The sequence below is a fragment of the Alternaria ventricosa genome (assembly GCF_023758065.1).
Source record: "Alternaria ventricosa strain BMP 2768 chromosome Unknown scaffold_31, whole genome shotgun sequence".
Classification (NCBI taxonomy): Eukaryota; Fungi; Ascomycota; class Dothideomycetes; order Pleosporales; family Pleosporaceae; genus Alternaria; species Alternaria ventricosa.
This window is the reverse complement of record NW_026055711.1, coordinates 104249-118984: the sequence shown is the minus strand read 5'-3', so window position 1 is coordinate 118984 and position 14736 is coordinate 104249. Positions and strand designations below refer to the sequence as shown.

General features: G+C 52.6%; 5 protein-coding genes across 5 annotated transcripts; 2 read left to right on the top strand and 3 right to left on the bottom strand.

Annotated features, from left to right (window-relative positions):
• Positions 1–1564: 1564 nt before the first annotated feature.
• On the bottom strand, positions 1565–1897 carry J4E93_010502 (uncharacterized protein; the record flags this gene model as incomplete). Its single annotated transcript, XM_049348381.1, has 1 exon — positions 1565–1897. The coding sequence occupies one exon, from the start codon at positions 1895–1897 to the stop codon at positions 1565–1567; it is 333 nt and encodes a 110-aa protein (XP_049194452.1).
• Positions 1898–2946: 1049 nt separating this feature from the next.
• On the bottom strand, positions 2947–4827 carry J4E93_010501 (uncharacterized protein; the record flags this gene model as incomplete). Its single annotated transcript, XM_049348380.1, has 2 exons — positions 2947–4112; positions 4179–4827. The coding sequence occupies 2 exons, from the start codon at positions 4825–4827 to the stop codon at positions 2947–2949; spliced, it is 1815 nt and encodes a 604-aa protein (XP_049194451.1).
• A 1825-nt stretch (positions 4828–6652) lies between these two features.
• On the top strand, positions 6653–7964 carry J4E93_010500 (uncharacterized protein; the record flags this gene model as incomplete). The annotated part of the gene is made up of 2 exons (XM_049348379.1): positions 6653–7225; positions 7275–7964. 2 exons carry the CDS (start codon positions 6653–6655, stop codon positions 7962–7964), a joined length of 1263 nt encoding a protein of 420 aa, XP_049194450.1.
• Positions 7965–8403: 439 nt separating this feature from the next.
• On the bottom strand, positions 8404–8796 carry J4E93_010499 (uncharacterized protein; the record flags this gene model as incomplete). The annotated part of the gene is made up of 2 exons (XM_049348378.1): positions 8404–8582; positions 8685–8796. The coding sequence occupies 2 exons, from the start codon at positions 8794–8796 to the stop codon at positions 8404–8406; spliced, it is 291 nt and encodes a 96-aa protein (XP_049194449.1).
• Positions 8797–12138: 3342 nt separating this feature from the next.
• On the top strand, positions 12139–14041 carry J4E93_010498 (uncharacterized protein; the record flags this gene model as incomplete). Its single annotated transcript, XM_049348377.1, has 3 exons — positions 12139–12264; positions 12472–13655; positions 13705–14041. The coding sequence occupies 3 exons, from the start codon at positions 12139–12141 to the stop codon at positions 14039–14041; spliced, it is 1647 nt and encodes a 548-aa protein (XP_049194448.1).
• Between the last annotated feature and the right edge of the window lie 695 nt (positions 14042–14736).

Here is a 14736-nt window from a genome sequence, read left to right as displayed (position 1 = left end):
TTTAATCCGACCGCAGCAGTAGCGCAGTCCTTGATAGAATCAAGAACCTTACAACTGGGATATGTTCCCTGCGATTTCCAGACGATCAGGTGGATGTCACGCGACATACTCTTCAGCAATGTCGAATTATTTGGGATAGTAGTAGGAATAGCGTGAACGACGTCGAAGACGGTGCCTTGGGGATGGCTTTCTCCATAAAGGGCGCGCGCATGAGCTGTAAAATGGGTATCAGTTTAGTAATTACACAGCGTAAGTAGTGAATTGTGAATGCATACACAAGATCTGTTCCTTGATCTCCGTTTCCCACATCATGGTCTCGTACTGGTTCATCGGTTTAACCTCTGCGGTCGCGGACGAAGCCATCGCTAATAGTCGCTGGAATGAGGTGAGGTAGAAGATAGTAGGATGCGCGAAAAGTCTCTTATTTGCGTAGGTACTGTGCAAAACGCGACTTCGGATCAACCTCCACCTCCGCACCCGTGTACTCAGCTAGTCTACATTTGGCAGTAACAAACGCTTGAAATTCCAGCATCGACCTTGCTATGAAGCCGCGGTAGTCTCAAAATAGATAGCCATTCTACCGCTCGTCGCAACCAAAAATCCATCAGCGACTACGACTACGATCAGGACTGCGGCTACGACCACGACCACGATTACGACTACGACTACGATCACGACTGCGACTACGACTATGACGTCTCTTCCCTGGGCGATAAGAATCTAAATCTCTCCTCCGGCTACCCTTTGCCGCGTTCTCAACGTCATCAATCTTGTCAGAAGTCCCTGGCTTACTTTTAGGCTTGTCAATCGTCCGTTTTAGTCCCACTCTCAGCGACTCCAAAAGACGACTCAATCCCTCCGCAACATCAACGTTGCCGTCGACAGAATAAGCTCGTTCCCACTCGTTGCTTTTGTGCGGCCGCTCGTACACGATCAGGTGAATGCTGTAGGGCTTCTCCTTGTCTTTTTCCTCTCTGGAATATGTGTGGATAACATCATATTCTGAGCCGTAGCGGTAGACGGTGCATTCGGCGCGGGCGTGAGCTTTGTGGCGGAATGGCGTTAGCAGCATTCATTGACTTATAAGGTATGGGATGACTGGGGGTTGGGAGCTGGGAGTACGTACATTTGATTTGGTTCTTCATTTCTCTCTCCCACAAGATGGTGTCGTACTTGGACATGGACATGCTGAGATGTTTCAGTGGAGGGACGGCGGTATGTGTGAGGAAGTGTCGAGACGGGCGAGTGAAGCAGTTGAAGCTGTGGTATGAAGTGTGTTCGGAGAATACCGCACGGGATATACTCGCTACTGTTCGCAAATAGTGTTTGTTTAGCCAGGTAGCAAGCGGTCCATGATGATTGATTAACGTTTCTAGCATGTTCTATCAGTGTCTCGCAACACCTCGAAGAGAGGGTTGTGAAACCAATCGTCCTTGTTCACCTGCGCAGCCGTTCGAGAGTACAATACACAGTATAGCGGTCGCATGTCCTACACCTCCCTCTCCGGCACCGGCACCGGCGGCTTAGGTACTACATGATTCACATTACGTCAGCACAGTGCCCTTCAAAGGCCGCAGTATAGCTTACTTATCATATCCGAAAGCCTCGTTTGCAGTTTCCTCATAAGTTCCTCCAAGCCTTCCTTCTCAGTCGACTTCCTGTCAGCACACAGAACGATTTGCCATTTGTCTGTGAGCGACAACTCGTCCAACGCGATGACATGTACGACATAGCCATTGTATCTTTGATCCTCGTTAATGAGATCAATCTTAGTGGTCACGACGTCGAATACGGTGCCGGGGCGGACCTGGTCAATGAACACGGCGCGTGCGTGAGAGACGATTTTCTTCTTCAACTCGTTCTCCCAGATGATGGCTTCGTATGACGCTGATGTCATTGTTGCTGTGAGATATGATGTAGAGAAGAGTTCTCGAAGATGGCTTCTTATTTATGGCCGGGGGGATGGCTCGTAACAAATGAGTCTTGTGTGTCATGAGATAGGTCACGAAGAGCAGAAGCAATCACTTCTAAAGTGGGACTCGGGTCCTCTCCATCCTCTAGATCTAACAGCCCAAACTTCCACCACCCGTCACCACCTCACCTCTTCCACATCAAAAGACCCATCCAAAGCAAAAAGCCTCACGCATCCTCTCCCTCCAAATCCTCCATCGGCGACATAGCCTCTTCTCTCAACACCAAAACATCAGTCCCATCCTACTGCATAGTCATCTTACCAAGTCACCTAATAACTCCGACAACCTCGCTTGCAACTCCCACAAAAGCTCCTCATAGATCTCCACACCAGTAGCCTTCGGTTCGCTAGACGCAAGTATCTTCCATTCCTTTTTGTGTGGTACTTTGTACATAATGACATGTGCCATATAGCCCTCGCGCCGCCTCGTATTACCCTCTCTGAAATCGCACACGCCTAACACGACGTCGAATGTAGAGTTCGGGCGGACTTGGTTGGTGAATACGGCGCGGGCGTGGGCTAGAAAATGGTGATGACGTTAGCAGATGGGCAGGCATGGTTGGGGAGTTATGTAGGGGATGGGGGCGTACATAGAATCTGTTCCTTCATCTCTTTCTGCCATAGGGTTTTGGTGTACTGGGCTTTGCTCATGGCGGCGGAGATGTGTGGTGTGTGTTGGATGAGTACTTCGCAAAGAACCTTTTTATGTAATGCTCGAAGAACAGCGAATCATCGATTCATCGCTTGTGTTCTGAGATTGGCCACAAAGAATGACAACGAACGAGCATAAAAGACAAACTTGTAAGTTTGTTTATCGAGAGAAGCTTCGTGCGCGAGGTGCAGCGAGTAGTCACGTTGTTTACATTGCTTGACTTATTTGGCGCAACAGGCTTCACTTTCTTTGCATCCCATGGATCTAACAGCCCATAGATCCACCACCCACCGTCCATCACCCCATCCATACCCAACCCCCCTCAAAGCATCTTCCCCCTCTTCCTCCTCCCAACAACCCACCTATGCGCAACATCATAAACCGCCCTCGTCCAACTCCTCGTAATAATCTTCCCCTCAAACGTCCCACTCACCCAACTAAACAACACAAGCAACGCAGCACTCAACCCAAACGTCCACCCAAACGCCCGCCAATAACTGCCCACCTCGAACTCCAGCCCCTTGAACTGAATGCTAAAATACCCCGTCATCAGCGTCACAGGCGTGAACAAGATGGTTATCTTGGCAAGCAGCAAAGTAACCCAGGTGAGGCGCTCGACCGAGAAGGATTCTTTGATGGCGATGAGGTTGAAGTTCATCATTACGAGGGACTCTTTTTGGTCGAGGCATTCGGATATTTCGGAGAGGGCGTAGAGCTGGATGCGGTCTTTGAGGCGTTCGAAGCGGACGCGCGCGGCGGAGCTGAGGGCTACGCCCAACAAACTATCGGCTTCGGGGACGAGGGGGCCGGGAGAGTCGTTTATTACGGGGTGGGAGGAGATGAGGGAGGCGTTGCCGGAGAGGATGTGCGAGTTCTTAAGTGACGCGAGGGTGGCTTCTTGCTTTTTGAGGACGCGCTCGATGATTAATTCGTAGCTTTGGTAGACGCGCTTTAGAACGGCCAGTTGGCAGCCGATGTGGTGAAGTTGGTCGACGTGGGTTAGATTGGCTGTCTGAAGCATTTCTTGTCGGAGTCGGTCGAGCTCGGCGGCGTAGCCGTGCTCGCGGCGGGAGATGAGATCGAAGGTTGCGCCCCAGTCTTCGAAGAGGTAGTAGAAGAGCAAGCCAGGGGCATCTGTGGGACGGTGGGCTGTTTCCTCATCGCTGCTGCCGAGGCGTTGACGGATGGGTAGTTGAGTGAGCGCTGCCTCTCTTAGCGGCGTCGGTGCTTTCGTAAGTTGCCTGAAGACGTTCACAGTATTACGACGTGTGGTGAAGAGTACTTTCACGTCTTCTTTGTTTAAAGCACCGTTGGCGAACGGGAACGGGTCTTCGGAGATCGAGATAACGGTTTTATCCTCGCATAAGAGAAGCCAGTTCCATACACGTTTGCCGTGGGGCACGTCTCGGGTTCTATCCGAGATTATAGGGCGGGTGTTGGTCTCTTTGCTGCGGACGTTGTGTAACGAGTTGTAGCCTATGCCCATGTCTGTTTACTGTCAGTAGAGATTCTCATCTAGTGCCTATGTCTCTTGTCAAGCAGAGGGCAACTTACATCTCCGACCCTGATCGACGGTACTCCAATGCCATACATCGTCTACTAGCTGGTAGTGATCCAAATCTCGGACTAGCTCCAGCTGTGTAGATTGCATCAATTCGGTGAGACCGATACTGGATTCTGAATCCAAAGCTTGTTCATTCGCTTGCCTCGCCTTTTCCCTGATAGAATTTGACATGTTCGATGTGTGTGATTTGTGGGAGAACACCGATCTTAGGGTCGAAGAACTCTTCTTCATGCGCAAGGATGGGTTGTTACGTGGCGGAACGTGATCGCTCGTCATCATGCCCAGCAGTCTAGGCGTGAAGTCGAAGTGAGAGGCCAGCGTTCTGATCAGCTCTTTCTGGTTGGAGGGATTCCAGATGTTGATCCATCGCGTATGTAGTTCAGTCGGTCGTGGCGATTGCAGCAACTTCTTGTACGCTTCGGCGTTGAGATCGAAAGCGCAGAAGGCATCACCTTCATCTTCTCCAAAGTCGATACAGAAATTGCGGCACCTGTGCTCTCTTGTTTGCCGGTCGAAGAGGTCAAAGTTTCGGTCCAAATCGAAGTTACGGAAGCATTGTCGAATATCGTCGTTGCCTGTGTCTTGGTAGTATGGGGGCAGGTCCTCGGCAGGTGACGCGGGCCGGAAAGGGAAAGGCATTGCCATAATGAGAGGATGTGGAGTTTGTTGAATCGTATGAGACGTGGGTGATAGCGATAGGAATAAACGATCTGTTTGGATGACGAATAGTGCCGAACATCTGAACTGACGATGTGACTGCAGCTCGTGCTGGGATCTTCGTGGGTATGTGTCGTGTGTACCTTACAGTGCGAGGTCACGCGGTGCGGTTGAGGCTCATGCCGGCAAGAAGTCTCACCCAAGGGTCCCAAGGCAGGCTAAAGGTTCGCAGCTGCTTGTGCAACTCCACATCTCTTACCAATCTAGTTTGTACCTAACATAAGGTATCCTCTAAAGGTACCCGCCAGGGATGACGCTTGTGTAGCTATGCGAACCACGGCGCGTGGTTTTGGATGCAGTATGGAGGCAGCCAACAAGATACAGACCCCTTAAGGTACGTTGCGTCCATGACAAAGTAAAAAGAATAGAGGGATGTGGATTTGAGTGAGATGCACAGATACGACGACGTAGCTGGATCGACCTGAAATAAACTTAGCAGCTAAGTCAAGGTACCTAGGTAGTCCGGACGGAGACGTTCGCGCATCGTGAACAGCAGATGATCAATACTAGGCGAACAGTCGAAGTAACACCGCCAGTTGATCTCGTGCGAGGATGGATGCGCAGAAAAGTTACGCAGCAGTCATGGCTTAGATGGGGGATGATGACATGGTGTCGCGTGGTCTGTATCGAGATGGGCACCTGCACCCGCCTGACTAGTGGGGTCGGAAATTGGCGCTTGCCCCCTATCGGATGCCAAGCGCGCCTTCCCAGATAGGCAAGTCCTAGAAACCATCGAAGACGGTAGGGTTTATCACTGTCAATGAGTTCAAGTTGAGTTGCAGCTCACAGATGACGTCAAACTGAACCCGCCCTAATAACGGAGGACATCTGATACGTGTAATAAAGAGATATAAGCCTCTGCTATCTCAAAAATGTACAGACGATAGCTCGAAGTCGAAGAGGCAACTAGCGAAACCTGTGGATTACGGCGGTTTTCTATTCACTCTCCCACATCTTCTGCTGTTCACTCAACCCTGCCTGTAGAACGTGAACACAGTCCGGAACAGGGAAGTTTTGGACAGCCGTCGATTGCAGAACCTCGAGGGTGAAAATGGGCAGCCCATCCGCTAGGCCTTTGTACCTAGCAAGTGTGCTGCAGCGTCTCAACGAAGACGAGCTATACCATGTTCTCATAATGGTGGGGCATCATCGCGACTGCAGGATAAGGGTTCGATAGCTTATTGCCGTCTTCACATGCACACATGCCACACCATACAAATACCCACGATCTACTGCTCTATCAATATGCCAGCCGCCTAACGCGATTCATAGCCTTGCTTCGGCCCTTTTCGCTCTGCGCCTGCGGGTAAACCCCTCGACTGCTATAACCACGCCCGGCGGAGGGGAAGAAAGACGAGCACGTGCTCCATTTGGACCTCAACAGCGTTCGCCACGGTTACTCCCAACGCGATGGTCGGCCCACTCGTTCAAGAAGCTGCAGCTTCGCAGAGGCCTACAGCGGCCGCGACGCCCACGCTCCCAGGGTGACGTTCTCATAGGAGGCGCGATGGACTGGCGCCATTTCCTGAGGTATCTTGGCCGGCCAGCCAATCATGGGAGCGCAGGACACCCACGGGATCCTTCTCCCAGCGCTGCGACACAAAAGAGCCCACGCGACACCCCAATGCTGATAATGCACGCCATACATTGTCTCTGCCGTCCCTTTATCCCCTCTTTGTCGCTCTCTGACTTATTCTACGCGCGGGACACTGGCTGAAGACGTTCTATGAGCGCCTTTACTCCCATCATGCCTCGCCCAAACCTCCCTCCGACTCCCCAGCCGTCGACAGACATCACCGGCAAGAGCAGCGCCAATGCCCCTCAATTGGAGACGAGCTTCAACTTGCCACCCGCAGCGCTGGGTGGTAGAGGAAGTGTAGCTAGCTCCTCTGGTAAATCCGAAAACGCCTCAGACTCGTCCTACCGGCCACCTTCCCCGTCGTCCCCAGTCGCGACTTCCAAGCCCGGTCATGCGCGCAAACGCTCCCAGCAGAGCATCATCACCAAGGACGACTATTCTCTCCCGCCTCCGCCTACTCGATCCCGCAAGATCATTCAGATGAAGCCCAAGGATACCCAAGACACGCCCAAGACCTCGTCCAAGACACAGGATGCGAAGACCACGACCGCTGCCACTAATGGTACCAAAAGGAAGCAGGCGGGTAACGCCACTGCTGCGGGACGTAAGATTGCAAGGAAGACGGCACACAGTCTGATTGAGCGGAGGAGAAGGTCCAAGATGAACGAGGAGTTTGGGGTACTCAAGGACATGATTCCGGCGTGTAGGGGACAGGAGATGCACAAGCTGGCCATCCTACAGGTACTTCCCGACACTCACCTACAATTCCTTCATATATTAACACACCCAGGCATCCATCGAGTACATGCGATACCTCGAACAGTGCGTCTCCGATCTCAAGACCGCCAACTCCCGCCGCGACTCCCCATCCTCAGCTACATCCGAGCTCCCGCCACCACCAGTCCGACGCATGCACGACGACGACGACGAAGACGAAGAGCAAGACGAAGAGATGGAAGACGCCGTATCACCCACCTACGTCGAGCCACCACCCGCCCAATCCAGATACACCTTCGCCCAAGCCTCCCCCGCCATCTACCCCTCCGACCGAAGCGTATACACACACTCCACCACCACATCCCCTGCCATCATGCCCCACGATCGCAACGGCCACTACTCGGCGAACCCCTCCCCCGCGTTGCGCCCGTCCGACCCACACCACTACTCGCTCGGGCCAGCTTCAGTCCGCTCCACAGTAACTTCGCCTTCGATCCACCCTTCGCCTGCTTTCAGCGCTCACACACCATCGGCCACACACTTTAGCAACCCCTTCCACAACGGCCCTCCTAGCACGGGTCCGGTAGCTGCGCCTGGCTCGTCGCATGCCTCTGTCCATTTCGCGTTGACGTCACCGGCGCTGAAACCACAGGCTGATCGTGAGGACCAGGAAGCTACTGAGGCTTTGATGATGTTGAATACCGACCGTCGTAGCTGGAGTGGGGCTAGGGGTATGAGTGTTAAGGACCTTCTCAGTGGATAGGTTGTGTGTATGAGATGTATGATGAGCGCTGTGGCGTTCAATGAGCATAGCAAAAAGGGTACTGGGTGGATGTCTGTTTACTGTTTTGGCGCTGGTGGGTTTTCTGCTGTTCAGCTCTTTGGAGCTATGGTTGTTATGCTTTACGTAGACTTTGTTTGTGTTTACATTTTCTGGGCAGGATGAAGGGAGGGTAATGGTGCGGACGACTCGTTTCATGTACGACAAAAGTTGAAGCTGCATACCTCGATGAATATACACACGCAAGACGATTGATACGATGGCTGTTGCACAGAGATAGAGAAACGAGTGTATGATTCTATTCTAGTCAATCCCTTCCACCTTCTCCAACCTGGCTATCCTTCTGTATCTCTCCTACTCCCCATTTACACATCCTTGATCCCCAGCCATCCCTGACGCCTTGCTCCGACCAAGAAGTGATCTAGCAGTGATCACTAACCTGGCTACCAAACGGCTCGTTCTTGCAGTCGCCACCGCAAAGCGTAATGAACTGAATAGCACCGCCGTTGACGCAGTTGAACAGGGCTTTGGCGCGCGCGTTGGCGTCGGTGGGTTGGCCGGCTGCGTCGAGGACTTGGTAGATGGTTGAGGCGTAGTCGCCTGGTTGTGTTAGGTGGGGACGGGAGGATGGGGAGAAGAGGAAGGGGAGGGGAAGGGCTGGGGGGAGGGGGGATGGGAAAGATGGAAGTTGGGGAGACGAACCCTGAGTCAAAAGGTTACCCTCGCAGTATGCATACCCAGCGAAACAGTTGTCCGCAACGACAGTGCTAGCCATAGTGGCAGCAGCGAGAATGGCGATCTTGGAGAAGTACATGTTGATTGAGATTGAACTGTTGTTCGTTGAACGTTGAGATAGAAGACTCGTTGTGTGTGTTTGTGATGATTGAAGAACTTGATGTGTGATGATGATTCTCTACTATGTGCAAAGTACCTCCTTATATATCCATCTCTCTGCTCTTTAGGCATCCCATACTCCTCATCGATACTGTACGATGATGCTGTTCTTAACCGCCGTGTCTTACAGCTTTGTCACCGGTATGAAGGGAGGGGGTTTGCCTGGTGTCTTGGATTCGGGCCGTATGCACTATGGTAAGGCGAGATGGGATGGGGCGTCATGGTCGCAGCAAGGATCTTTGCGGTACTGAGATGGAGATCGTCATAGGAAGGCTGAGAGTCTCGTATACAATTCGAGTCTTTGATGTTGATTGCTTGTTCAGGGTTCAGGTGGGACGGGGCGTAGGTGGATATCGTGGACCGCGATGTGGAGTTAGGCGTAAGACATTGAGGAGAAGAGAGAAGTACGCCTTGATCTGTATCCACTTGTTCATGGGCGAAGGTCGTACAGTGATGTTGAACAGGCAGGTGATTGGAATGGACTCGCGCAACAATTTCTCCTTTCGTGATGTCGGCCCCCGATACCCACATACCGCTCGTTCTCGGGTCATCATTCCCTTCATTTCACCTTAAAACCAGCTATTTGAGGTGATCGTTTAGGCATCACTGCGTTTGGTGCCAACTGAATGTCTTGCCCCAGCAGCTCGCGATTCCCTATGAGGATTCAACCGGACGTGTAAAGATGGGCCTGCAGACGATGGAGTCCTCGTCAAGCCGGCAGCTTCCAACATCTGTGGCAGTCGTACGATTCAGTAGAACGTTCCTGGTCTCGTTCTTTGAAGCGTGTCTCTCCCGTCCTATAGCTTGCGGCACCTTCCTAAGTGTGATAGGCTACAAGAACATATTATCAACGGCTTGCTCGAACTCATCTCGACAGGCCCCGTACCTTGCGTCTTCCGCCATGATCATTTAGCTGATATCGGCGATTTCCCCGGACTTGCGCCTTACGCCCCGGGTAGCTCCATCGTAAGCATACGAGACCGACAAAGTCAATTGGCGCTTTGTGGTCATCTCCAGAATGAAGTAAGACCAATAGAGTCTTTTATTATTACTTCCCCGCTTCAAGAGACATGTACGTAACACCAGACCCGCCGATACAAACAATGGTAGGTCGTGAAGCATCGGACGTCGTCTCATTGAGCCGCTTGGACGCAGTCAGCATAAACGAAGCCGCTGTCGATCTCCCAGGCCGCCGACGCGCTGCCGTAAACCGGGTTCAGGCTAAAGAGCATTGAGGGTTAATCATTGATGTGTCATCCAATACTGATTTTGGTCGTCAGCCTGTCTTGAAAGTTGCTCCGATCTTACGGCCAAGCGCGTGGAGCTGGAGACGACGTGCTTGGTTCCCCACAGATACTTTAGGGCTGCCTTGCGCTAATACGGGGCGTACTGAAACTTTGTACTCTTGCGGTCATTGCAAGACGTAGGTGGCAGAAAGGTTGAGCTGAAGGACCCGCGTTCGCGCATAGAGTGCGCGGTAGTCGTCTGGAGGTGCCTTCTTTCGTGTGTTCGGGATGCACCTTCCTAAGGGGCTAACACCGGCAGCTGGGAGGGACCGTGCCGTGCCGTAGGATCCGCATTAACGCTTGAAGAGAAGGAGATGTAGGATCTATGTGTCAACGACAAGCTGTGCCTGGCGATGGAGCGTGAGAGTTATGACGTGCGGTCGATGTGATCGAAGGTGGTCGCTGCCGCGGGTCAGACCCGGCGAGTACGATGGCTCTAGCGCGCCTGCCTTGCCTATTGCCAGCCCTGGAGGAAACTGACATCCGTCCCTTCATAATTTCTGGTCGCATCTGTCGCAACATCTATCGAAATCCATAAGCACAGAGTGCTACTGTCTTCAGTATGAGCGACCATGAGTCTGGTTGCGGCGCTTCTCTGCCTGGCTCTGCCTGGCTCTGCCGGCAAGCGCAGGATCCGAGAGGAGAGCCGAGTCTGTGGCGGACACCATATACCTTTGCGACCTCCCAATTTCGATTCAACCTTCTCTTTCGCAGAATCACAAACTGATCCCCAACTCTATGGTCGAAATGTCTGGGTACTCTGCGTTCATCACATCATCACTATTGTTGAAGAGTTTGGCTGTCGTCAGCGTCATTAACCGTGGCATCATCAAACGGCGGTTTCGATATGACAGCCGCAGTAGCACCGTCTCCGAATAACTTAAAGGTAACGACATCTCACCCTTCCGCTGAGTGCCGCTTCATTCTCTTCTCTCTCTACGCTCATGTTCAAAAGACCTCGCGAAGTGACGGTCGTTGCGCAGCCCGCAGTGTAGCTGCGAGTATAGGATGCGACATGCGACTGTGTCGCGGTGCAGCCCCATAGAATATGGCGATCGGTGACGATCAAAGGTAAGGTAAGAGATAGGAGTGGTGGGTGGTTCATTGACTCTTCTGTTCAAGTTTATCGCTTGCCGAGTCCACATTTCGTTCAGTTCCGCGATCATCTCAAGACCGACGGCGACATCTGTAGCGAGAATACGAAGAGACGGCACTATGGAGATTATGAAGACTTGTCCGACATTGATGGTATGCCTTATTTCGATGCCTAGCTCCGGTCGGACATACGATCGGTCTTTGCCTGGGTACCCAACGCATGAGCATCCACACCACCTGTTACGCCCTTTCGAGAGTCATACCACCTGGAAGGGCCCAAGGAGTCTGCAGATTGCTTGGCCCCCACCAAGCTTCCACAAGCCAGCCGGCTGGCAGGGGTCGGATTCCGCCCCGACGAAGTCCCGGTGCCTATTCAAGGCCGATGTGCCGCAACTATCATACGCAACGAAAGACCAAAGCCACCAAAGTCAGCTTTCTTGCATCATGCTCTGATCTCGTCAGAAGCATGCGACTCAATCAGTAACGCGCGCGGGTGGCCCCGTGGGAGTCAGAGCGAACGGCGCGTTTTTCCCCGCGTCGCTGTCTCGCGCTTTCGCTAACGCCGTTCACCGAGATCATGCCCCCAAACCTGGCTTAGTCTTGCACGAGAACCTCGGGGTTAACGGACAGAAATATGTTCAGGGTGCGGGCAGCGATGGGGACTCATTTCGTAATCCAGCTGCCTGCTGTCTTTCTATTATATACCTGCGGCTGACTCCTGGCGTTGTGATTTCGCACGCGACAACCGCAATCGTCTGAACCCAGTTCTCGAGACTTTCACAGTCGCAAACACCGCATTTGAGGATCACCATCGCAAGGAAAGCTTTGCGCACAGAAACTTCATCCTGATATCGTAGCGACAGCTACAGCGACCGCACAACATGTCTTCATCAACACGAGAACCATATCGCCAACATTCGAGGAGTAGCTCAGATACACATGTCCCAGACTTAGAAAAGGGCGACGCGAGACCGAACAAAGAGGAGGAAGAAGCTGTGGAAGAAAAGGTAAGAATTATCAACTTTTCACGACGCGATGTTCAACAAAACACTTCCATTACGGTTTGAAGACCTTGACGTCAGTGTGCGACTTGTTGCGCATGACACGGGAAGGCAATCAGGCTAAGTTATCCTGGCATCGGGTGGTCGGCTACTGCACCATCATCACCAACCGTCAGTTTTGAAACACCCCGAAGAGGAGCTAACATTTTCAAGCAACCTCAGGAAACAAACGATGATATCGGCGCAAACCTCGAGAAGCATCTATCAAGAAAAAGCACAAGGAAGGACCAGCTCGCTCCAGAGAAATACCCCTTATCCGACCTCGACAACAACCTCGTCGGCTGGGACACCCAAGATGATCCCGCGAACCCACGTAACTACACGACGAAGCGAAAGATCACACTCCTTGGATTAGTCGCCGCCATCACCTTCGTCAGTCCACTCGCCTCCTCCATCTTCGCACCAGGCATCCCATTCGTCAATGCAGACTTTGGCAACACATCGCAGCTTCTTGGATCCTTCTCCGTCAGTGTCTACGTCCTAGGTTTCGCATTCGGCCCGCTCTTCCTCAGTCCGCTCTCCGAGATCTACGGAAGATACATCGTACTCAACTGCTCCAACCTCTTCTTCTGCTGCTTCACCCTCGGATGCGCGCTCGCACCTAACCTCGGTGGCCTCATCGGCATGCGATTCCTCGCTGGTGTTGGAGGCAGCGCATGTTTGACAATTGGCACCGGTGTCATCGCCGACATGTTCGTGCCTGCGCAGCGAGGAAAAGCTGTGTCGCTCTACAGTACAGGCATCTTATTCGGCCCTATCCTCGGTCCTATCTGCGGCGGTTTCATTGCGCAACGCGCTGGCTGGCGATGGGATATGTGGGTCGTACTCATTGTTGGTGGCCTCTTGACAGTGGCGCTCTTCGTGTTCAACAGCGAGACGTACCACGCTGTGCTGCTCAACCGCAAGACTTTGCGTTTACGCAAGGAGCTGAACCGCCCTGAGCTTCAAAACATCATGACATACGAGAAGGATGCGGCACTCCTAAGTCCTCTTCATATCCTCGGAAACGGAATTACGCGCCCGCTCAAGATGCTCACCCGATCACCCATCGTTCTGCTCTGCTCGCTCTACATGTCCTTCCTCTTCGGCCTGCTGTTCCTCCTCTTCACGACAATCACACCCGTCTTCATCCAAACCTACGGCTGGTCTCCCGAGATCACTGGTCTGGCATACTTAGGCATCGGAATCGGAAACTTCATGGGCATCGCTTTCGTAGCCAAGACGAGCGACGCAACCATCATCCGCCTAGCGAAGAAGAACAAAGGTGTCTACGAACCAGAGATGCGCCTGCCACTTTGCGTGTTCTTCGGCAGCCTGATCCCGATCTCTTTCTTCTGGTATGTCTCCTCCCCTACTCACCCTACTATCATTCACTAACAACCCCAGGTACGGCTGGACAGCCTACAACAAAGTCCACTGGATCGTCCCCATCATCTCCCTCGTCCCCTTCGGTTTCGGCCTCATGGGCATCTTCGCGCCCCTGCAGACCTACATGATCGATTGCTTCCCCCAATTCGCCGCTTCCGCCATCGCTGGTATGACAGCTCTGCGTTGCCTGTTTGGCGCCCTGCTGCCGCTTGCGGGACCGACTATGTACGAGACTTTGGGCTTGGGCTGGGGAAACAGCTTGCTGGGTTTCTTGGCTGTGGCGTTCATCCCTGTGCCGGCGTTGCTGTTTAGGTATGGCAAGGTTATTCGGGAGAAGTATCCTGTTAAGGTTTAGATTGGGTAAAGAAGAGCTGTTGAGGGTCAATTCGCGTTTAAATTTTATGATACCCTATTATGTATTTGTAGTGTAGCATTAGCGTCGAGGTGTGTAACGAAAGTAATGAGGAACATAGACATCACAGTCGGATCTCACATGCGCTTTCTATTTTCCCGATGTGCCGAGGCGCTAGCGAGTGCTAGTTATCTGTCAGATCCCAAGGCTGACACTCTGGCCCTCACACCTTCAGAGCCATCTACCCGCGCTTCCTTGTGTAGCCAAAACACTAATTAAAGAGGCTCGGTGTTGGTATTTGACTTTGAGTGCCAATATTCCTAAGCTCAGGTGCTTGTGTCTCCTGGCCTGAACAACGTACCTGGCTGACGTTGCTTGCATTGCCCCTCACTCCCCTGTGTTGCGGTAAGACGGCAGGCTGAGGCGTAAGAAGCCACCTTATCCACCAAGTAGCGTTTTCCGCTCAACCTGATCATGTTGGTGCACAGCAATCATCGGAGCTCATAGCTGCCTTCGGGCGACCACCATCAACAATAGTTCAACGAACGAATCTGTCAGTGAGCTACTGTTGGATCTGAACACACGCTGGCGATGATGACTCTCGAATCCCCGTCCACGGGCTCGCCGTATGACGGCCAAACGCTCACCAGCAACGAAATCCGTCTTCTCGCCATAAATTACGTCGACAGCACCATCGA